The following is a 24,257-nucleotide window of genomic DNA, read 5'->3' as shown; positions in this document are numbered from 1 at the left end:
TTAGCTCTGACTGCATGTTTTCTAAGAAAACTTTGGAAACTGATTTTGCTTCTTATGGAAACTTCCTATGGTTCACTGATTTATTCATTTATACATTTATCAAATTCATATAATACGTTCTAAATACTAGTGGCTAAAATATGAAACAAAATGATAAAGTCCAGGTTCCCAAAGAGTTTGTGTTCAATGGAGCATTCAAACAAATAGATTAACAATTACAATATAATGTAATGAATAGTCTGATAGAGCAAGTACTGTAGGGAGAGAACATGAAGCCATCTGGGAGCTGAAAGACGTTTGATATAGACTAGACCAGAGCATATGGTGGCAAGGGAGAGATCTGGAGAAAGGACTGTAGAGGGCTTTGCTAAGTCTGGTAAAGGACTTCATACTTTATATGAAAAGCAATAGGTAGCCATTGATTTTAAGCAAAGGAATGACATAATCCCTTTTGCATCTTAAAAGATTACTGTGGAGGCAGTGTAGAGAATGGATTATAGAGGGACAAGAGAGAAGTGATAATGGCCTGAATTAGGGAAGTGGTGGTAAGAATTGAAAAAAGTGAGCAAACTTCTGGTATTTCCAGAGGCAAAATCATAGAAATTGGTCATTGACTGGATGTAAGGGATAAGGGAGAGGGAGGAGTTAAAGACGATAACCAAGTTTCTTGGATGAATACCATCTCTTTAAACTTGCCAATTCACTGTACTTTTTAGTATAGCATGTGAAAATATACGTATATATAAAAAATATATACGTATATATAAAATATGAAATATATAAGTATATATTCACATGCTATACTAAAAAGTACAGTGAATTGTGTGTATATATATATTATATATAAGTTTTAAGATGGAATCTCGCTGTGTCATCCAGGCTGGAGTGCAGTGGCGTGATCTTACCTCACTGCAACCCTCACCTCCTGGGTTCAAGCAATTCTCCTGCCTCAGCTTCCCAAGTAGCTGGGATTACAGGCATGAGTCACCATTCCCGGTTAAGTTTTGTATAATAGAAATGGGGTTTCATCCATGTTGGCCAGGCTGGTCTTGAACTCCTGACCTCTAGTGATCTGCCCACCTCAGCCTCCCAAAGTGCTGGGATTACAGGCATGAGCCACCATGCCCGGCCAGCACGTGAATATTTTGTTAAAAACCTCTAATTAAGCCTTTTACTTGTGGAAATAAGTCACGGGTAAAAATCTGTATGAAGATAATGAGCAGCCTGGTGCAGGGTTTAACTTTCATCTTAAAGTTGTCCAGAATATCTGAAGTCAAGGAAATCAGGAGGGAGGGAAAGATGTAGACCATAGGGAGCAAGATGGGACCAGGCTAATTATATGGGGTAAACAGGATGTAAGGTACTAATGAAAGAACGGTTAGGGATAAATAGAAGCGCTATTGAGAGTGTTTGCTGGAAGGGAATTTTCTTTCTTAATTTTAACATCCTTCTGGGTGTTTGGCAACAGCTTGAGAAATACTTCTTTAAAGGAGAGTACATTCTGCTCTATGAGATTTTTACAACAATTTAGTGAACTAGGATAGTAAATTTTTCTTGAGGAATAATGTACTTTTATATAAAAAGGACAGATTTGGAATGGTCATGGAATTCTCTGCTACTTCCTAATGTATAGCTTTGGCCAAATTACAAACTGTGCCATAGTTTCTTTATGAAATGAAGTTAATGAAACCTGAGTACAGTAAAATACATCTGTGTTTGGGTGTAAAGAGGCTGGCAAAGTGCCTACACATAATAGATGCTCAGTAAATGTATTTTTCACTTTCAATTCTGTCTTTTTGTTTGATAAGAATTTTCAGAGATCATAAAATTTAAAAGATTTTCTTAAGTCCAATCATTTAATAGCTGAATTTTGTATACAGTGAAGGATGGAAAATTTCAGTTGTCTTATTAAGTAATCCTATAATGTGAAGTACTACACTATAAAATAGCAGATGTTGAAGAAGCACGAGAGCTCAATAGTTGATATATTTTTAAAAAATTGTTTTAAACATTTTTCTTGCTTGTTGCCTTTTATTTTGCCTTGCATGCCTCCCTTACTTTTCTAATATATTTTAGATTAGCAAAATCCATTAGTACCTGAGTGAAAAATGTACTTCACATATATAAGTGATAGCTTTGTATGTAGTACTCTGGTGGACACTTGGTGCCTGACTTCTGATGTTTCTTTGTATAGATGAATGGCAACAAAGTCAATCATCCAGTCAAACTGAATGAGACCCTGCACTTTGGGAGGCCAAGGCAGGCGGATCACCTGAGGTCAGGAGTTCACGACCAGCCTGACCAACATGGTGAAACCCTGTCTCTACTAAAAATACAAAATTAGCCAGGCGTGGTGGTGCATGCCTGTAATCCCAGCTACTGGGGAGGCTGAGGCAGGAGAATCCCTTGAACCTGGGAGGCAGAGGTTGCAGTAAGCCGAGATCACATCATTGCACTCCAGCCTAGGCAACAAGAGTGAAACTCTGTCTCCAAAAAAAAAAAAATAGGAACATTTGGCCAGGTGTGGTGGCTCACGCCTATAATCCCAGCACTTTGGGAGGCCAAGACAGGTGGATCACGAGGTTAGGAGATTGAGACCATCCTGGCCAACCCTGTCTCTACTAAAAATACAAAAATTAGCCCAGCACGGTGACGTACGCCTGTAGTCCCAGCTACTCAGGAGGCTGAGGCAGGAGAGTCACTTGAACCCGGGAGGCAGACGTTGCAATGAGCTGAGATCGCACCATTGCACTCCAGCCTGGGCAACAGAGCGATACTCTGTCTCAAAAAAAGAATAGGAACATTTGAAGTATTAATGTTTCCTCCCTCCTCCTGAATATGCTTAGCACAAGCCCACACTCAGTATTTAGTGAATTAATGTCTGTTATATTAACATCAAATTGGGAATTGGGTTCCACAAATGAATACATATCCCTATATCAGAATATCTAATCCTAAAAGCCTGGTACCACAGGCTGACAACAGCTATCCCAGCACTTTAGGAGATGGACAGTAGAGGTCAGAGAGATTGAACAGGATGACTTCTGTCCTGGTGTCGCTTAATATTTTAGTTAGATAGTAATTTGTCTTATGTTTCATTTCACATGTAGGGAATTCCAAATGAAAGCTGGAGAATAACAAAGATAAATGAACGATATGAACTTTGTGATACATACCCTGCCCTCCTGGTCGTGCCAGCAAATATTCCTGACGAAGAATTAAAGAGAGTGGGATCCTTCAGATCAAGAGGCCGTATCCCAGTAAGTAGGAAGTTTGGAGTTTGGATGAGCCTTTGCAAGTGCTTTTTTACTCAACGTAATGCTGAGATTAATGAGTAGGAGAATGGATTCAGGATATAAATAGCTACAGCAGCAGGTCTTTCGTGGGGATATTGGAGATTGATTTATTTAGTAAAGTTAAAACTAGAGGAAAGACTTAGATTAAAGAGGCTTCCGGAGAGTGTGATATGGGTATTAGATAAACTGCACAGAATTGCATGATTCTTCACTGAAAAGCAAAGTTTGCTCTGTGTATTAGTCACTATTTATCTTATTGTATATTCTTTAGTCATGGTGATAAATGTTCTTTTTTTTTTTTAAGTCCTAGAAAGAACACCTTACAAATTTATAACTGGATCTTAGAAAGATGAGCTTAAATAATTTTAGGTACAAAATTCATAGATTCTAAAGGCTTTTAGAACTGAGCAGTTTTGCTAATATATTAAGTGGGGTTTACTTAGCCCTGTTTCAAAGTATTTTTTCCAGGAGGTAACATTTCCCAGTAATCAACGACTTTCCTAAATCAGTATCTGACTAAAGAATTAGACCAAGTTTTCCACATGCCAGAATTGGCTTGAAAGAAAGGCGATAATTTTTCCTAGCAGCCCCAGATGTCCTTTCATGGCCAGGCTTTGGATCCAATTAGAAAGCAGAGATTTATTGAGTACTGTTTTTGAGAATTATAAACAGAGAAGTATGTAAAAGGTGTGTTACCTTTTTTTTCCTCATTAAGGTTTTATCATGGATTCATCCTGAAAGTCAAGCCACAGTCACTCGGTGTAGCCAGCCCATGGTTGGAGTGAGTGGAAAGCGAAGCAAAGAAGATGAAAAATACCTTCAAGCTATCATGGATTCCAATGCCCAATCTCACAAAATCTTTATATTTGATGCCCGGCCAAGTGTTAATGCTGTTGCCAACAAGGTCAGATGGTCTCTTAGTAATTATAATTATGGTTTCATGGATCAGCTGAGTTTGGCAGGGCCACAGTGTAGTAAAAAGGGCTCAAGCTCTACACTGGTAAAGATATAGGTTCTAGTCTTGGCTCTTCAACTTGATGGTGTGATTTTGAGTTATTTAACCTCTTTAGACCTCAATTTGTTTATTGGTAAAAATGAGAATAATAGTTAACAGTGTTGTTTTGGGAGCAAACATCATTTAATAAAAAATAATGCATAACCTTGTGCTTACTTACATAATAACTAGGTGTTCAGTTATTCTGAGTTTCCCACTTCTCCAAATTTGACAACTGAGTTTATGACTCACTGAAGTCCCTGTATAGTCCTGCTCTAGGAATAGCAAACTAGTGTTCTCAGTGACTAGTGGTGCCCTCTTCTGACCGTCCTCCACCTGAACAAGTTATTCAGACTGACTGACAGTCAGCTGTAGCTGATTGTTCCAGCAGAATAAATATTAGCATTATGGAAATTGAAATTTTGGTTCAGTTGACCAAATCTATAGGAGGAGGGAAGGAGAGAGAAGACATAACAACTTGACTACAGCAGCAGGTACCATTACTGAAAAGTGCTCATCTTTTCAAGTGTACATTTCAGTGCTTTTAGTATATTCACAAAGTTGTACAACCATCACCACTACCTGATTCCAGGACATTTTCATTCTATGTGTTTCTGTGACAGGTTCTGTATAGTTGTTACCGCTGCTGTCTTTCTAGAATGTTGCAACAAATTTGAATTGAAAGTTCCTCTCTTATTCCCACTCTTCAGAAGTAATCCTTGTTAACAGGTATCCATTGAAACACTGTTAATTCTATAATTGTGCCAAATGATTTCCCACTCTCAGTGTCAGAAAGGAAGCTGAACTTCTGTTCTTTCAGTAATTTGTTGCTGTTTATGAGTTCGTGGGTTCTGTTGTTTTCAAAGATGTGGGTCATATGATCACTTAATTTTATATAATTATATTTGCTGCTCCAGTATTTTCCTCATTTGTTTCTATTAGGGCTCTAAGAAGTATGATTTTACACATGAGTTAGGTAGAAGATAGAATATTTTATTCATGAAATATAAAAAGATTAAGTCCAGAAAAATTAGGTTCTTCTTTCCAGCCATAGCTTATTTTGAACACCAAATATTTTCTCATTCTATTCTGTAGATGTAGATTTCAGTCTTTGAGAACATTCATGATGATAGCATTCTGTGCTTTTATACTTGTTCTTTTTATTTAAAAAGAATTATGTGGTTAAAAAAGAAGCAGGTCATTTTGATTGCAAAGAGTTTATTTCTTAGATATGAAGATTAAAATGAGGTGAAGAGGCAGGGAGGTGAAGCAGCATAGGTAAACCAGATATGCGGTCGCAGCACCTGAAACTTACAGTCTGGTAATTTCAGTATATATGAAAGGAAGTCTTCTATAAGAACTTATGCTTGGGTAGAAGTTGAAGTATGGGCTGGGAAAATTTAGTGCTTTACAATGTTTAAATACCCTCATATGTGTTTCACATTTAATTTTAATAACGGGCCACATGAGCAAGTCAGAGTACGTATATATTCATTTGGTAAAGAAGAACATGAGGAAGCGAGTGGTTGTGCTAAATAAGTTGTCCTGAGCCATCCATTTTCCCGTGGAGTTTTCCTGGTCTCCAGTAATATGTATCATCTTTTATGCTATTGGATATTTTATGTCACTTGTCCACAGATGTGCATTCATTTATGATTTTCCATGATGTGTGCTTTTTTCCAGGCAAAGGGTGGAGGTTATGAAAGTGAAGATGCCTATCAAAATGCTGAACTAGTTTTTCTGGATATCCACAATATTCATGTTATGAGAGAATCTTTACGAAAACTTAAGGAGATTGTGTACCCCAACATTGAGGAAACTCACTGGTTGTCTAACTTAGAATCTACTCATTGGCTAGAACATATTAAGGTGGGTGTGTGTTACTGTATCCCAAACAAAGACTTTCTCTACTCCTTTGTTTATATTAGCTTTTAACAATGAAAAATGGGTAAATGCTTTGATACTTGGAATTACTACTGAATTTTAATGTTTGAATGAATTGGTTTTTTATACTGTGCATTTGGTTCTGTTGTACTTCTTTCGTTCCCCCTCGCCATCCTATCTGAATTCGAACCATCCTTCAGATTCTAGTTCATATTTCATTTCTTCGTAAAGTCTTCCCAGATTGCATCCTTTTCCATTTTCTCTGAACTCTTTACCCTGTCTTTCTATCTAGTCAGGAACTAGCCTGTACTTTGTTTGCTTTTGTGTGTCAACCAATGTATATTGCTAATTTATGAAGACCAAGACTGGATAAATCCTATATATATATTTTTGTCTTCTCAGGAGCTAGGGCAGCACTATCTGTGAATAGGTACCCAATAAATATTAGTTGCATGATATGTGAAAACCATTCTGATCAGGAAAATGAGGTGGAATGGTTGCATGAGCCACACTGAGTGCTAAGTCATTTGCAGAGCACATGTCAGTGCTAATTTACCTAACATGCTAATATAGTTATCATATTTTCAGATATGGTCTGTCAGTAACATAACTCACCAAAATATAGACTTATGTAACCACATATATAAATATTATGAGGTAATGGGAAATGCATTCTTTCATGATAAGAACGATACTTCTACTCACATTAAAATCTCTGAAGTTCAGACAATTGAAGAGAAAACCAAACTGAGTTAAGAATTTTAAATAGACCACTTTTACTATTGTTTCCGCTTTGAGAAGCTTAGAAGCTTGAAAATCACAAAGTATAAACACTACTCAGCATGTTCATGTGGCCTATTTATTAAATTATGTGATGTGTAAATATACAGTCTTACGCTTGATTTGGAACTAACATAAATCTCTGTGTTTGATTCTGAAAACTCCAAGTATTTAATTTCCAGCTACAACATGGTCTCTAAAAGGCTGGCTATAACAGAATCAAATTTCCCTGGAGGTATAAGACATATAGTTGGGCAAAACTACTTTATTCTCCCCCAATCCTTATCACACCAAGAAAATTTATTCACTCAATCACTCTCTTCTGGTCTCTGTTCAAATATCACCTGAGAGAGGCTTTTCCCCGCCTCTTTACAAAATAAGAGTTCTACCAGCACTCCCTATAACTTCTATGGAGGGTTTTCACTTATTGCCATCTGGTATACTGTATATTTCCTTGTTTATTTGTGACTGGTGGGCCTTGCCCAAATAGAATGTAAACTTCAGTAAGCAGGAACTTTGTTCTCTGCTGTATGGCCTGTGCCTAGAGCAGTATCTGCCTTCTAGTAAGGGACTCCATAAATGTTTAACGAATGAATGAACGATTACTACTTTGTATAACTCTTCCTGACCAATCGTAACTAAACCTTTGGGTTAGTGATTCTTAACTTTGTATATGCACTAGAATTATAGGTGGAATTTATTTAAAATATGGAATTAGGATCATTGGAGAATGGGGTCTAGGCACTTCAGGCTTACAAATGCCTCTGATATCCTGATGTCAAGATCGTCATAGTACCCCATTTCCAGAATATGCTAATAGCTGTGATCGAGGGAAGGTTACGATATTTCCAAGCTTAATAATCTGTTTTCTTTCATTCTCATCTGTGTAGGTAGAACTATACTGTTTTTCAGGTATAATACGATATGGCCATTGCAGGGAAGAATAGGCTGTACTGTCCTTTTTTTTTTTTTAAGATACCATACTTTTGTGTTTCTTTCTTGGTTATATCTAATTATTTTTAATAATTTAGTTTTAACTCAAGATCGATTTCAGAAAAGGTAAGTTATTTTGTAAAGGATTTCTGCATATTTAAAAAAATAAGAGCTTAAGTTATTTTAAATAACAGATTGACATATTAATCTGTGAATTTTCATGCATAGTGTTACAGAAAAGTAGCTCACTCTAAAGTTTATACTATGCTTGCTATATGCTTTGTGACATAAAAATCTTTAGTCAAAACAATACAATAAATGCTATAGAATATTTCAAAAGAGATCCAGTATTATTGCTTTCACGTACTTGTCCCAATTTGGTTTCAGTAAGCGTTGTTTCAAATCATAAAAAAACTTCAATTTCCATATCAATTATTTTTATTTAAATAGATGATGGAATATTTGATGATTCTTAGAAACAGATCTCTTTAGAACTTTTCTAAGAAGAATCTTACACCATGATTTATTTAGCACCCAAAGGTACTTTTTATTTGGCTATTTCATTGGGCAAATTAATAGGAGTCAACAATTATGAGGTTTTTCTAGTTTTAAAAGCAAAATTTATGTATCTTCTACCATTTAAAAAAATTATTCTTAGGAAGGGACAAATGTTTTTCCTCATGTTATTGAAATAGTGATCCCTCATAAGCTTTATTAGTAAATTTTGAAGAAGGAAGTATTTATTAAAAAAATTTGTTTTCCAGCTTATTCTTGCAGGGGCTCTTAGGATTGCTGACAAGGTAGAATCAGGGAAGACGTCTGTGGTAGTGCATTGCAGTGATGGCTGGGATCGCACAGCTCAGCTCACTTCCCTTGCCATGCTCATGCTGGATGGATACTATCGAACTATCCGAGGATTTGAAGTCCTTGTGGAGAAAGAATGGCTAAGTTTTGGACATCGATTTCAACTAGTAAGTAAGGAACCTTGACTTTTGATACCAAGGCATGTGAAAAAAATACGTTTTTTAAAATAAGATATTCTTCGAAATTATCATTTATCTAGTGGGGCAAACGTTTTTGCTTGCTTTGGAAAGCATTAGGATATCCCTAACATGACTAGTCTGGAGCCAGAGCTATTTGTCAAGCATCTGACCCGGTCTTTTCTGTGATCTCCACTGGGAAACATCATATATCATTCAGTGATTGTCTATGGGTGTTTCTGGGCAGGCGTTTTCCTAAATAATTGAAAAACTTTTAGAAGGGTCTTTACCCAGATGCTGTCTGTAATGTTAACCTTTAGTATCCAGTAGTTACCAGAGTATACTAGCAGTGTTTATACAGTGTCCCTTGGTATATGTGGGGGCTTGGTTCCCAGACCCCATGAATAGACCAAAATCCACACACACTGAACTTCTGAAGCTGGCCCTGCAGGGACCACGTAAAGTCGGCCCTCTGTGTATGTGGGTTCCACATCCTGCATTTGGCTGAAACAAATCTGCATATAAGTGGACCTGTGCAGTTCTAACTGTGTTGTTCAAGGGTCAACTGTAACTTGAAAGAGACATTTAAAGTTAGTCTGTTCTTTTGAACTTGAACTGTTAAATAAAATTGGGCACCTGGGTGTTTATTCAGATGGCTCACATTTTGCCGCCCTCTACACAATGTACTTATCATGAAATGGCCATTTAAAACAAACTTTTACTTCAAAGAATAAAGTTTTAGTCAGCCAAAGCTGCACATGTTCATATAAATGTGATCAAAATCAAACATTTTGGGGTGTTTGAAGTTGCTATGGATTCCTAAATTGCTAACTCTGGTTACCTACTCCCCCTCTTTTTTTTTCCTAGTTATATTCTGAAAATAGAATTTTGACAATTAAAGGGCACCCAGGCAAGAGGATTTGCTCACAAGGTTAATGTAATGATTCTCAAACTTTTTGGTTTTAGGACCCCCTTTACATTGTTAACAATTATGGATAGCTTTTTTTCCTAATTCCCCAAACTTGTCACCCAGAGAACTTTATGTGAGTTATATCTATCAATATTTGCCATATTGAAAATTAAATTTAAAAAAATTTAAAAATATTTCTTAATTTAGGAAGTAAGCCTATTATATATTAACAGAAATAATATTTAAATGGAAAAATAGTTTCCAAAACAAAAAGTTTAATGAAAAGACTGGCATCGTTTTACTTTTACAAATTTAATGAGTTTGGCTTAATAGAAGATAGCTGAATTTTATATTTATTTTTACCTTCAATCTGTTTTGTGAGTTTTAAGTATATGAAGAAAATCTAACCACATACAGATATGTAAGTGGAAAAGCAGAAAGTATTTTAATAGCTTTTTCAGGGAATTGTAGATATTCTTCTTTGATACTATGCCAGAACTTGATAAACAGTAGTTTCTTAGAGGTTAGTTGTTATATGGAATCCAAAATCAAATTAATGAATTTTTTTAATCATTAAATTCCATTGGTCTCGCTTCCATTTTGAATAGATCTTTTACCCATGTGTGGTTTTGTAACATCACATATTGGTTATTTGGAAAGTACTGGCTTATTGAGTTACACAAATCTTCCAAATGTAAATGCATTTCGTCATATAATACCATAAAATCACACTTGTTAATCACCACCATTGATTTTGTCAGAAAAGCCTTCAAGTATTTTTAAGCTCATTACGGTGGGCAAAAGTTCTCCAAAAATTGAGTTTTCACTCAAAAGCTTGAATATTTTCATTGACAACAAATACTGTCAGTTGTTTTCCTTTCAGTGATAATTCACATTGTACATTTTCAAAAAAAACTCTTTTTAAGTCTAAGCACAGTGCATATATTGATTTCTCTTTCAAGTAAAAATGATGAGAAAGTGCTGTCTCCTACCATACTACGTGCAGCAGCAAAGAGTTACACATATTTCCCGTTTTGTCACACAGGCCATTAAAAAAAAGTGTACTTAAGGGATGAGATTTAATAAAATTAGTGATTTTTACTGCCTTGTTAAGCACACTGGCATAAGAAAAATCGATTTTTTTCCTTTCTTTAACTGCGAGTGTCTGGTGGTAGAATACAGTGGGTACGAATACAGTTTTAATTACAAGCATTGCCCTGCTTGATGCCTGCAGAGGCACCAGAATTTTTATCCTTCATAACTTATGCATCATTAGTGCAAATGCCAACACACTGAAAAAGGTAAATAATGTCTTAATAAATTATGAAAATAGTTTTGACCTCACAGCCCTTGGATGTTTGTGGACCACACATTTAGAATTTCTGCTTTGGGTAAGGAGCAGGATTCTGTTTTCAGTTATCTGAGTCAAAGGTCCTCAGAGGAAATAACTGAGAAACTAGGTAGATGACTGCATGCTTGAAGGGTGGATGTCAAGCATTTTTGGCAGGTTTTCTAAGATGTGTGCTAATAGGGTTCCTCCTAATAAAGACACATCAGCGCTAAGATAGCGGGTACCCTTCACTTACTGGTCAAGGCATTAACAGAGAGTGGTGCTTTCTGAGGCCAGTGTCCATGTAACTTACTTCTCAAAGAGAGAAATTAAAATCTCTAGGACAAAAATCTGGCCTCTGAGTTCTGACTGCTTCCATCTTTTATTAGCAACCTTTTTAGCATCTGGGTTTATTAAACAGAGTAGTAATTCGTATTACAAGCACTTGTGTCAGAAAATATCTCAGCAGTTTGCACATCAAAATGTTAATAGATTTCTGCTTGGCAGGCTAGTGGGTGATTTTTTACTTACTTTGCAATGCTCTTTAAAAGACTCTGAAAAATTTTATGTATTTGAGACAGGGCCTCGCTTTGTCATCTAGGCTGGAGTGCAGTGGTGCAATCATAGTTCACTGTAGCCTTGTACTTTTGGGCTCAAGCCAGCCTCCCACCTTAGCCTCCTGAACAGCTAGGACTACAGGTGCATGCCACCATGCCTGGCTTTTAAAAATTTTTTGTAGAGATGGAGTCTTGCTATGTTGCCCAGACCCATCTCAAATTCCTGGCTTCAAGTGATCCTTCCACCACAGCCTCCCAAAGTGTTGAGATTACAGGTGTGAACCACAGAACCTGACTTTGAAAATTTTTAGACTATTGACCAATTATTATTTTTTTAAAAAATTATTTCCACCAAAACATGAAAACTCCCCCAAAGTTCATATATTTCACTTTTTGCTTCAGAGAGTTGGCCATGGAGATAAGAACCATGCAGATGCAGACAGATCGCCTGTTTTTCTTCAATTTATTGACTGTGTCTGGCAGATGACAAGACAGGTAATTTATCTGGCCTATCTATTCTTATATATCTCCTTTCAGTTTTCCTGTCAGAGTGGGGAGATTTGGTCACTGATTATCCTCTAGATCATTAAATGGAAATTCTTGTAACATCTCCATGTCCATGTGAGAGCTATTATTTATTGTCACATTATGAATCAGGTTAAAGATTAACACTTGACAATTTGATTCTATTAGCATTTCAATGAGTAGCATTGATAATAACTCCCAAGAGGTTTTATCCTTTGTTTTGAACAAATAGTGTTAAATAGGCTCACCTAGAAGCTCATATTGCTAAGAGTGGAGATAAAATAAGCTAGGTATCACAAGCAAAATCAAATCTTTTAAGTAACTTTAACTGTTAATTTTTTTAAAATTTTCCATCTGCTCGTTCTGAAAATTTGTATTTTAAGGGAAAAATGTTTATATAGGAAGCATAACAAGGGAGGCACATATTACATTCAGTTCTTTTTATTTTTTGGCATGGAGCGAGCTATTACGGCTTTTAGAACTTCTAACAAATTTGAAATATTAATATAAATGAATTTAATCTTTTGGAAAGAGCAGAGGGGACTGAGAAAACACCTGGTTTACTGTGAGATGACTTTATTAATGAGGCAAGGGGTCACTGTCTTAAAAAGATGATTTAATTCTGACTCAAGAAAAACCATCTGGAAACCCTGTTGAATGCAGCTCATTGGGAGGTAATTATTTACCTAAGGCTTTATTAGACCCCAAAACAACTGGAAGTCTGAATTGTTTGCACTTAGATTGCCATATGAATTTAAAGTAGGGCAAGTGCTGGCTCTGCTTGGCTTTGGATCATATTTATTTAGGAGCATATTTTTAGCTTCAATAAAATACTATTTCAATAAAAGAAAATGAATGGTAATCAGGTGAAATAATCAATTATATATTTAATAGTCCCTTGCCTCCATAAGCATTTCTGCATGGGTGAATTATTTAGAAACATGTTGGGTTAAATGAAGCATTTTTGTAGCTATGACTACAATATGATGAGACTAGTGTTTTAGCATATATACTGAAAAGGTGTATGCAATTCAGTTTTGGTTTATAAATCAGACCTTCAGTGTGTTGGGAGCTGGGAGGGAGAGGTGCTATATACCTAATTTAACAATGTTGAGTTCTTTCTTGGATTAGGTTTGACTTTTTCCTTTGGAATTGGCTTTGAGGCAGTGTATCAACTACCTAAGTCCCTACAATCCTTTTTTGGATATGTGACCCAAAACACTAGGACCCCACTTTTGACTATTACCATATTCAGTTTTAAATAACCTTTGACTGTTGGCAAAAATCAAATTGCCATGAAAGGAGTAGGAAAGCTCTTTGAAACCGTGGTATTGTTGATGGTTGTGTGTACTGCTTTCCAAAGTGAATACCTTGAAGGAAACGATGTGTTTGAATATCAGTTCTGATATGTTTGTTAGAAAAAAAGCACATTTACCAATTTCTTGCAAAGAAGAGTACATGATAATCTTTAGCCAACCACCCTGAATGCACCCATCTCATCTGATTTTGGAAGCTAAGCAGGGTCAGGCCTTGTGAGCACTTGGATGGGAGAAGAGTACATCATAATACATTTCTTCCTTAGTAATTTTAATTTTGTTAACTTTTTATATGCTCTATCTAAAAGTAGTTTAACTCTAATTTTGAGCATGGCACTAAATAAAAGAAAATCAGTTTAAATCTGTATTTTTGATAGAACCTAAAATACTTTATAGCTGTCTTTATTTTATACACCTAGTGTTTTTCTGTATATTTTCTTCCTGAATATAAAGCATATTAGCTAGTCGTAACGTTTGTTAGCAATTGTCAGTTTTATAAATACTTGAATACTAGTACAGAGACCTGAATAGCACATTTGTCAAAACAGAACCAACTATATTATGATAGCCAGATTCTATACCTCTCCTCCTATTTCCGTCCTCATCTCTGTCACCTCAGTCCTGAGATCAGGAAGCAGTTGTTGAAGGGCCTTTTAGATTTTAAACATGTAAATAAAACAAAATAGTTCTCTTCTGCTTAGGATTTTAAAAGCAATAGCTGCATTTAATGCCCTGCTATTTTAGTTTCTTTGTGAGGAAATGCCTACTGATTAAGCTGTCTTCTCATAACTGAGCTAATAGTTTTGCCAAGAAGATGAAAAACTAATCACAGGCTTAGATCCTTGGGATTGCTATTTAGTGATTCAGGATGCATTCATATTTGGCTATATAAAAAGGCTGTTAAGAGTGTGAACAAATACAGGAGATGGGATTTATTTTTTAAAGGAATAAATGGAATTTGAGTTTTTTACAATTAGCTTTTTGTTGTGGAAATGCTTGGTCATCTTCTGCTTGATCATCTGCTTCATTCAGCTTCACAGCCACAAAAATTATTCAAGGCCTACTAAGGGCCCTTTATTGTTAGGAAATCTGTCATGTTATCCCGTCTATACTTGCTAAAATGTAGGAAACTTCAAGGCAAAGTTGTTTTCATCCCTGTTCCATTTACATGCCGTTTATACTATTTTCCTCCACTATAAAGGAAGGGATCTAAGAAGTAAAAACTTGGAAGCAATGTGTATTTTCACAGTCTGCAATCTAAATATTTATATAATTTCTTACATACAGCCCTATAATTGGTAGAACCTTACATATAAGCTTTCAAATAATTCTGAAATATTAGATAGGATGGATTAAACGAAACCTTCTAACTTACGGGGGTTTGTAATTTTTTATTTCATTAGTCCCCTAAAATTGTGTTGTGTAAAACTAAGACATCCAGTCAAGCCCCCTGGCTTGGGTTAGAGAGTGAATTTTCTTTTTGTCAGATTCTGCTAAAATAGTGGCTTACAAGGGACTCTGGTTTGATGGGATGGATGTTCCCTGAAAAGTTTAGGTCGGTGCAAAAGTAACTGCCATTTCAGTGGCAAAAGCTGCAATTACTTTTTCAGCAACCTAAGTATTTAATAGGTTAATTAACTTGTAAATTATCTGCCTTAGATGTTTACTTTTGTGTATTGCTAACATGTTCTGGAGACATTATTGGCATTTTTTTGTGTAATCCTTAGAAAAACAACTATGTTGTTGAAAATTTAAAGAATCTTAATGTTGTTTGTGGTCATTTTTGGCAGAGAATGCCTAGAGTTGCCAGAATTGCATAAGTCAAAATTCAGCCTGCAAGTTTAGGGTTAGCAGATACAGCGGATACAGAAACATCATGGTCGTTAAAGTGATAACACGATGTTTGAAAAGAAAATCATACAAATAATGCCATAATGGTTTGGAATAATGTAGATTTGAATGTTTAACTTATTTTTAAATACTACCTCAAAGGATCTACCCATGACAGGGATGAGTATGCTTGAAGAATGTCTTAATTTATGTGTTTGTGATGTTCGATTTGCAGTTTCCTACCGCATTTGAATTCAATGAGTATTTTCTCATTACCATTTTGGACCACCTATACAGCTGCTTATTTGGAACATTCCTCTGTAATAGTGAACAACAGAGAGGAAAAGAGGTAAAATATGAAACATGACCTTACCCATACTATCTCTACTGTATACTTTTCCCTAAAAGAATGTACTCTGTGATAGATTTCAACTGAAGTCATTCTTTTGGGTCATACTTTATCTTACATGTTATAATATTGATTGCTTCCTTCCATAGATCTGGAACTGATATATTCTGAAGTATCTTTGTCACAAGGCTGAAGGTGCTAGCTATCTGTCTGCTATGAGTTCATGGGTGGGAAGTAGTTTCTGCTAAAGAGAACTGAAGTATGTGAAATCTAGGGAGCACCAGTGTACCATTTTTTTCTATGTAGAATGGAAATCCTTTACAGTAGGTGCAGACAAATTTAATTAGCAGAAAATGTATATTCAAGTGAATAGGCAGCTCAAATTCCCAAGTATATCCTATTTATGGAGACATTTTAGGTTAAGTTTTTGAGGTTTTTAAGTTGTAGAGTAATACTGTAAAAAAATTCAAACACATAAAAGATAATATGTGGAAAGTTAAAGTTTTTCGTTATCCCACTTTTCCCCAGAGGTATCACTGTTAAGTGGGGTTGGTATTAAGAAGAAATGGTGTAAGGATTACATTTCAAGTTTTACGTCTTTCTCAAAACTTGTCTATCCTATGTATCAACATCTTAGTCATCTTGATTAGTATCTCCCTCTGCATCAACTTTCATTCTAAAAAATGTGGTTATAAAGTAGTTTATGTTTTATTTAATAAAGCACAGTAGGAATAAGTACTTGCACTGAAGCTCAGTTGCTGGGTTCAAATCTTGGATCTATCACTTACTGTAACAGTTTGCTTGGGGAAGTTAATGTCTCCTTTTGTAAAATTTGAAGATTATTAAATAAGCGATACAAAATGCCACAGAACTGCTATGTAGTATTTCCTAGACTTCCTTAAAGGCAGGTATTAAATTTTTAAATTCACCTTATGTTTCAGTGTCTAGCATGCAATAAATATTTCTATGCATAGCAGGCACTCAATAACTTAAGGAATGTTCATTAGAAATAGCATAACTAAGTTTCAAAGATAGTTTTATTTTTTGAGAGCCTTGGGTAGGAATCATTGATAAAAAAAAAAACTTTTGAAATTAATACTTTTTTAAATTAATATGCATACCATGAAATTCACTTTGATAGTGTATAGTTGACTGGTTTTTAGTATATCTGAGTTGTACAGCCATCACCACATTTTCATTTCAGAACATTTCATCACCTCAGAAAACCTGTTAATAGTCACTCCCCATTCAGCCCTGCCAAACACCAATGTTTTTGTCTCTGGATTTGCCTTTTCTGGACATTTCATATAAATGGAGTCATTTAATATGTAAACCTTGTGTCTGGCTCCTTTCCTTTAATATGCTTTCAAGGTTCATACATTGTGTATCATTTCTTTTTATGGCTGAATAATATTCCATTGTGTGGATATATTTTACTTATCATCAGTTGATGGACTTTTGGGTTGTTCCCACTTCTTGACTATTAATGAATAATGCTGGTTTGAACATCTATAAAAAAGTTTTTGTACAGACATGTCTTCCGTTTATTGGATAGGTACAAGAGTGGAATTGTTGGATCATATGGTATCTGAGGAAATGCAGACTGTTTTCCAGTACCCTCTGATTTTAATATAAGTTGGTTTATCACTGAAGTCTCCAAGTCCACATCCTCTAAAGAGATTTTAATGACGACAAAGTACTTTTTTACAAATTTCATCTCAAGTGTAAATGGCTTAGGTGGTGGATAATCTTTACCTATTTTTCCTGCCTACAGAATCTTCCTAAAAGGACTGTGTCACTGTGGTCTTACATAAATAGCCAGGCGGAAGACTTCACTAATCCTCTCTATGGGAGCTATTCCAATCACGTCCTTTATCCAGTAGCCAGCATGCGCCACCTAGAGCTCTGGGTAGGATATTACATAAGGTGGAATCCACGGATGAAACCACAGGTATGTGCTGTACAATATACAATGGGAATTTTCATTCATACAATGCAACTTTGTCCCTTAAAAGCAGCTGGAAAGATTATCTGTGCATATTTGAAACTTTACTCTTTACCCATCGATAGTTACAACTGTATAGTAGAAAAAGTACTATACTGGGGCAGGGTAATCAGTATACCTGGTTCTTAGGACTGCTTGTATGACATCAGACATATCACTGCTCTCTTTTCTCGCATCTTCCCTCCTCTGTCTGGATAACCTCTAGGGGGTCTTGTTTTAATAAGCTGAAGAAAGTAGCTTTAGGAAAGTTAAAAGCTGAACAAAATTCTGGTCTACTGTGAATATGTTTATGGAATATTAACTACTTAGAACTGTTTAAGACTAAAAACCTGTAAATAATAGGGACTCTTCTGACTACTGACTTTTAATTGTGTTAATTATTTGTTGTATTTGGAAAAGTACCAGTTTCAGGAGCACCTACACAGCAGGTTATTCTCTGGAAATACTCAGGGGCACTGGGAAAGCCAGTGGAAAGATGAGCGGTGTCCATAGTCCCTATATTTAACTTCACTGATGGGTTGGAAAGGTGCCACTGGTTCCAACAGCTGAAAGAACATACACTGCAACATTTAGGGAATGATTTGACTCTTTGGTCAGGATTTCCTAGTTGAATATTTTATGTTTTGCTGTTGCAGGAACCTATTCACAACAGATACAAAGAACTTCTTGCTAAACGAGCAGAGCTTCAGAAAAAAGTAGAGGAACTACAGAGAGAGATTTCTAACCGATCAACCTCATCCTCAGAAAGAGCCAGCTCTCCTGCACAGTGTGTCACTCCTGTCCAAACTGTTGTATAAAGGACTGTAAGATCAGGGGCATCATTGCTATACACTCTTGATTACACTGGCAGCTCTATGAGTAGAAAGTCTTCCGAATTTAGAACCCATCTATGAGAGAAAGTTCAGTCACTTTATTTATTTTAAATCTCTCTAGGATGAGTTTAGAACTGTAGCAGTGCAGGTGGCTTAAGTGAAATAACTCCATATGTAATTACATGATTATGATACTAATCTTTTAAGTATCCAAGGATATTAAAATACTTCAATCCTGGATCCACAATGGGAACAAGTTTCTATTAAAAGGCAAATGCTGTTACAAATTTTTGGCATCTGGTAATATTAAAACCATTTTAGAAATATGCTCTGTGCTCACTGTGCAGAGGAATATCAGTTTTCCAACCAAAACTGAAATTCTGTGGCATCACATATATTGGGGCCTTGATGTCATGACAGATCAAAATCATTTGATATCCCTTTCTCCATTCTAGGTTTTTCTTTTTTTCAGTAATTGATTTACCTTGATCACTTTTCAACTTCCATATTCTTCGTATAGTAAAAGGCAAAGTGTTGAAGATATTATGGCATAGTAGTAGTTGAAAATTATTGCTGTCATTGTTTACATACTTAAGACATATTAGCAAGTTGAGCCAAAATGGGAGGCCTTATAGATGTGCTTGGGGAAGATGAAGGGCAGAAAGTATCCATACAGGAGTTCAAAGAATTCCATGCCCTTCAGATTAGCCCAATTACCAGAAACATCATGGGAGATATTTTAAAAACTAATTATTCACTTGTTTTGTGTGTCTGAACACACAGAAGCTAATTGGCAAGTTTTTAAGAAGTATTTAAAAATCTTACTAGGATTGACATTTTTCTGAAGTCTGTATAAATAGCTTATAGTGAGAAGTACTATGCTCAAATTTTACATTTTTCCCTTTTCAAATTCTATAATTTCCACTACCAAAGAACACACTGCATGTAAAAGATGTATTACAATCTCAAAGCCAGTAAAAGAAATCTTGCTTCACTGCTCACCTGCTACAAGTAAGAGTCTGGTGCTGGTAGAAACATTTGACTTTTATTCTATATAAGAGCCATATGTAATGTACTGTAATAAAGGAGCTTCTTGTCCCTTGGTCTTTTAATTAAAAGAAATTCCAACTGACTTTTAAACTTTGTTCTTGTCCAAAGTTGCCTTTTCTTTTTTTTTCCCAGAAATATTTGGAAATTATTGAAGGAATATGCACCCCACATGAAAATGTTCAATTTGTACCCATTTTCCCTTAACCAACACCCAAATCAAACAAAATATACAGTGTTTTTCCACTCACTAATTCACTATACAGGGAGTCTGAACCTTAGCCTCCCTCTTGGTCTTGCAATGAGGAACTATAGTTTCTATTAGTATATCCAATTTAGCAAAATTAGTACCAAAATGATTTCTTTGGTAATTGTGTGAAATACAAGCTTTTTAACAGGGCATTTAAGTGGCTAGCAAATTGGTGTTAAACATTAAGCTTTCTACTCCAAGTATTTCACAAATGCATCTGCCATTTTCCTCATTTAAACTTTGATTATCTTGGCCTGATACCACATAAAAGAATGTAGAATGGCTGAAGAGATCAAGAATTTAAAGCTTCTAGTCTTAATATACTTGCATCCACTTCAAATTCCAATCAAAAGCCAGGGGAATCTAAGTGCAACCCTACCACTTCTCTGCTGAGAACCTTCCAGTGGTTCCCCTCACCTTCTGCAGAAGTCTCCAATATGGAGTACATGCACTTGAGCATTTAAGATATACCACTGGTGTGTGTGGAAGGGAGGGAGGAGGAATACTAGCACTTTTTATATATTTACACAAGCAAAACTTTTAAATATTTGAATTGACAGTTATATGTTTCATAACTTTATATGTCTGTTGGTTGTACAGGTGTAATTTTTTCCCTTTTTGATTAGGGTTACAAAATTTAGAGACCAGTATGATTAAGTTGAAGCTCCTTAGCCTCCTTCGACCTAGTCTCTGCATACCTCAACTGTTATGTACCAGTGCTACTCTTCTGTTCAAAACTGCCTCGTAATCTGCAGATTCCTGCTTCCCCACTTTTGTTCAGTCTATCTTGTGCACCTGGAACAACTGTTCTCCCTTGTGACTAATTCCTCTTTTCTAGCGTTTAGGCATCACCTCTTCCTCTGGGAAGTTATCTGATTCACGACTGCCTTCTCTGACATCCCCACCTTCCTCTGTGCCCCCATAGCCCTGTGTATATGGCTACTACCACTGCAATTCACCACATTATATTGGAATGAACAATTCACCTGTCTACCACAAGTCTGTAAGCATACCTTATTTGAAATGAACTGCAATAAAGCTGTGTTACAACATAAGTGGATGGATGACACATTCCTCTACTGTAAACTTGCAGATAAGAAAACTGAAACAGTATTTTTTCACTTCTCACCTGAGAGTACAAAAAGCTGGAGTAGTTCAGTTTGAATCCTAGTTGAGAAATGGGGTGGGATTTAGCATCATTCAATCACCCTTCTCCTAATTAGGACTCAGAGCCACTACAATTCAAATGATGGTTATACAATTTAATGACCTGAAATTCAAACAAGGAGATAACAGCAGTTTTTAATAGCTGAAATGGTGGTTGACACATATATTTATCATGTCACCAGTGCACTGTTTCTCACTTCTCTTGTGTCTATGGGCTCACAGTTATTAATTCGATCAAGCTACAAACCTACTCATTAGAAAACTGGACACACAAGCACAAGTTTACAAGCCACAAATACCCCAAAATCTACTTCAGGATCCTAAATTAAAGGCTGTTACTGTAGTATCTTGTATCATGAGGAAATCTAATATTCTTGGGCTCTCTTTCTATGTAAGCATGAATATAGCAACTAAGTACTAGTTTTTTCTCTTCATCAATACATTGATGTCCTATTTAGAAATGCATTTTTTGAGAGTTTATCACAAAGCCTTTTACAGGCTGTTAAGGAAAGTTTCAGTGTTTCTTTTAAAAAGGTGCTTTATTGACTTTACATTTATAAAAGGTTAACATGTCTTGATCTAGTTGAAATTATGATTTATAGCAACATAACAATTATGTGTACAGTTCATATTCCACTCATACTGTACACCAGTAAAAGCAAATATTCAAAGGGTTCTCTAAGTTTCAAGATTAAAAACCATAATGCCTTGACTGAATATCATGATTACAAAACAGGTGTTAAGAACTGTGAAGGTATATGCTCACAACATATCCCTTCTCCCATTCTCACTTTATTCCAAAATCTCATTCCACTGACAATTTGTTTATACTTTCAAAAATCCTTTTATAATTTTTACAGATATAACTCAAAATGACTGCTTGAGTCTTTAAAAAAATTAACAGATTAAAAAGCAATACAAGTGCACTTAATACTGATCAAAGTCTGAAATGCCAAAAAGCAAAATAAAAATCCTCTGAAATATATATATATATTTAAATATAGGAAAACTCCACCAATAGTAGAAACAAAGTATGTTTAATGGTTGCTTTGGAAAGGGGAAGTGGGCACTTCATGCCAGGGAGATTTAAAAATGAGACTTTTCAAGCAAGCACTGCCTATGGCATAGTCTCATATTTTGAAAATGTAAACCTAGTTTTAAATATAAAGAACTATTTTTAAAAAATCACACCCACAAGTAAAAAACTGGTAATCTGTTTACAAAGTGCAATATATCAGTACAGCAAACTCATCTCAACAAAACAAGATTATGTGTGGTTTCTCAGGCTTTAAAACCCCCCTGGTTTCCATTTAAATGTTTTAACACTGAGTCATCCTGCATACATGAAAAGCCTGTGTAATGAAGCCTGGGTCCCTTAACACCTGCTATTAATTAATTCCAACATAAGTGAGTATGAGATCTGGGAAGTAAATTGTCATCATCTGATTGATGAGGTACAGATTATCTGAATAAAATTTCTGACCTGGTTATGAGTCAGTAATCCCAACACAAACTACTGCTTTGTAGTGAATTCTGTATGGTTTGCATGTCCTTCAATAACTGAAGATTTTTTCTGCCTTTTTCTCCAGGTCTGAGTTTGGTAAAATCTTTCTTATTTGTGGTCCCTGTGATTCCAGAACGGCTGCTGCTGTTTCCTTCTTCATCAAGAGTCTTTTTGGTAGCTTTTAATTCCTTCTTCTGCTTCTCTAACTTCTGTTTCTCCAGCTATACCAAATAACCAAGGCAGGAAGGAAAAGGAGAATTTAATGAAAATATTTTGTTCTGACAACAAAAAGTACAAAAGAGTACCTTTTTTTGGTTAACTCTCATGCTAACTGAAACTCAAATAATACATTCTAGGCTTTTTTAAAAAGACTTCAAAACCTACTGCACTAGTCATTTAACACTTAAATATTAATATAAATGAATATATGCTTAAATATATATAACAATATACAAACAAGTAAACCTGAGTAAACAAATTCTGGTTGTCCTAAATTAAGGCAATATTGCCAAAGTACAGAACAGGGCGAGTGAGAAACAAGGGGAGTTGAAGGAAACTCATGGAGGCGGCAAAATCAGACACACAGAAAAGAACGGGAAGGATTTTCACAAATGGGAGAAGAGGAGAAAGGCATTCTAGAAACTAGTCTGAGGAGGCAAAGAAGCAATTTCCAGATGGATGAACAGATGTAATTGGTAATGTATTAATACTATGAAAAGAATTTCATTTTTGTTCCATTATTTTAGAATAATTTAAACCAGGGGAGCTTTATTTTTACTTTAGCCAAACTGATGCTGGCTTGTTGGTGTTCCATTAGAATAAGTTTAATTAGTATAAGCAACAAATTAAACCATTACTCCTTACTCCTACAGGAATAATTTGCTTATATTTTTCATACATGAACTTTGAAAAAACATCCCAAGTTTTAGAGTTGAAAAGGCTAGTTTCATCCCAGCTCTGCCATTTCCCAGTGAGCTGATACTTGGGCAAGTTATTTAATTTCGCTGAGGATATATGCATACTTCCCAGAAAATGTGGCCTAGCATCCTCATCTATGAGAATATACCCACTTCATAAGCCATTTGTGAAAATTAGATGATATACTCAAAGCACTTGGCACTGGGTCTATCATATGGCTACCAATCAACAGCCAACAAACCTGTTCTACTCTCTGAACTTCTCAGCCTTCTCCATTTCAGTCAGTGGAATCACCATCCTGCCTAACTCCCTCTCCTTCTACATGATACCCAGCAGCAAATAACCCCAATATTTTTTTTTACTTCCAAAATACACCTCAAATCTGTTTACCTCTGCCCAAACCCAACTACTGTCTTGCTGACCACCACTGATATGTCTATAGCTGATCTCTCAGCCTCTCTGCCTTGATCCCATCACCCTACCCCTAGTCACTATAGTAATCTCTTAAATACCTGAATCATGTTTCTCTCTGGATGAAAACCCTTGAATGTGACGTCACCACTGCATCTAGTAGATACTACATTGTTGGCTGATATAAAATGATTAGTAACATAAATATATTTCACATATTTAATGTTTGACTTATTCCTTTGGAAACAGAATTTTCCAGGTGCTTTTTAAAAAAAACTTACTTGGATAAACTCAGAACTATTTAAATTCATCAAAGAAGTTAAAGCTTATTCATAAAGAATATTAAATACATTCAGTATTTGAAAGATTATCTTAGATGAATATGCTAAGTGTCTAAAATAGTGTCTTCTTTCCTAATCTACTTACCAATTCTTAATGAACAAATGTCTTCAGTAAAGA

General features: G+C 35.6%; 2 protein-coding genes across 14 annotated transcripts in view; one reads left to right on the top strand and one right to left on the bottom strand.

Moving 5' to 3' along the window:
* MTMR2 (myotubularin related protein 2) overlaps window positions 1–20,853 on the top strand; it is an 87,229-nt gene extending 66,376 nt beyond the window's left edge. For 7 of the 8 annotated variants that reach the window (XM_015115456.3, XM_015115458.3, XM_077960456.1 and 4 more), the window contains 8 exons: window positions 3,111–3,260; window positions 4,012–4,200; window positions 5,974–6,159; window positions 8,652–8,858; window positions 12,067–12,159; window positions 15,571–15,684; window positions 17,459–17,635; window positions 18,325–19,641. In XM_015115456.3, the coding sequence (XP_014970942.1) occupies window positions 3,111–3,260; window positions 4,012–4,200; window positions 5,974–6,159; window positions 8,652–8,858; window positions 12,067–12,159; window positions 15,571–15,684; window positions 17,459–17,635; window positions 18,325–18,486 (1,278 nt within the window). In that variant the 3' untranslated portion in view covers window positions 18,487–19,641. 8 annotated transcript variants of the gene reach the window in all.
* The window catches only part of CEP57 (centrosomal protein 57), a 44,550-nt gene continuing 39,250 nt past the window's right edge, over window positions 18,958–24,257 (bottom strand). For 4 of the 6 annotated variants that reach the window (XM_077964224.1, XM_015115501.3, XM_077964225.1 and 1 more), the window contains 2 exons: window positions 22,449–22,690; window positions 18,958–21,068 (listed from right to left, as the gene is read on the bottom strand). In XM_077964224.1, the coding sequence (XP_077820350.1) occupies window positions 22,460–22,690 (231 nt within the window). In that variant the 3' untranslated portion in view covers window positions 18,958–21,068; window positions 22,449–22,459. Of the gene's footprint in view, window positions 21,069–21,485; window positions 22,691–24,257 lie in introns of those variants that run through there. The other 2 variants (XM_015115503.3, XM_015115504.3) reach the window with 1 other exon arrangement.

This window comes from Macaca mulatta, chromosome 14 (assembly GCF_049350105.2).
Source record: "Macaca mulatta isolate MMU2019108-1 chromosome 14, T2T-MMU8v2.0, whole genome shotgun sequence".
Lineage (NCBI taxonomy): Eukaryota > Metazoa > Chordata > Mammalia > Primates > Cercopithecidae > Macaca > Macaca mulatta.
The sequence above is the reverse complement of the archived record's forward strand: the minus strand, read 5'-3'. Positions and strand labels throughout refer to the sequence as shown.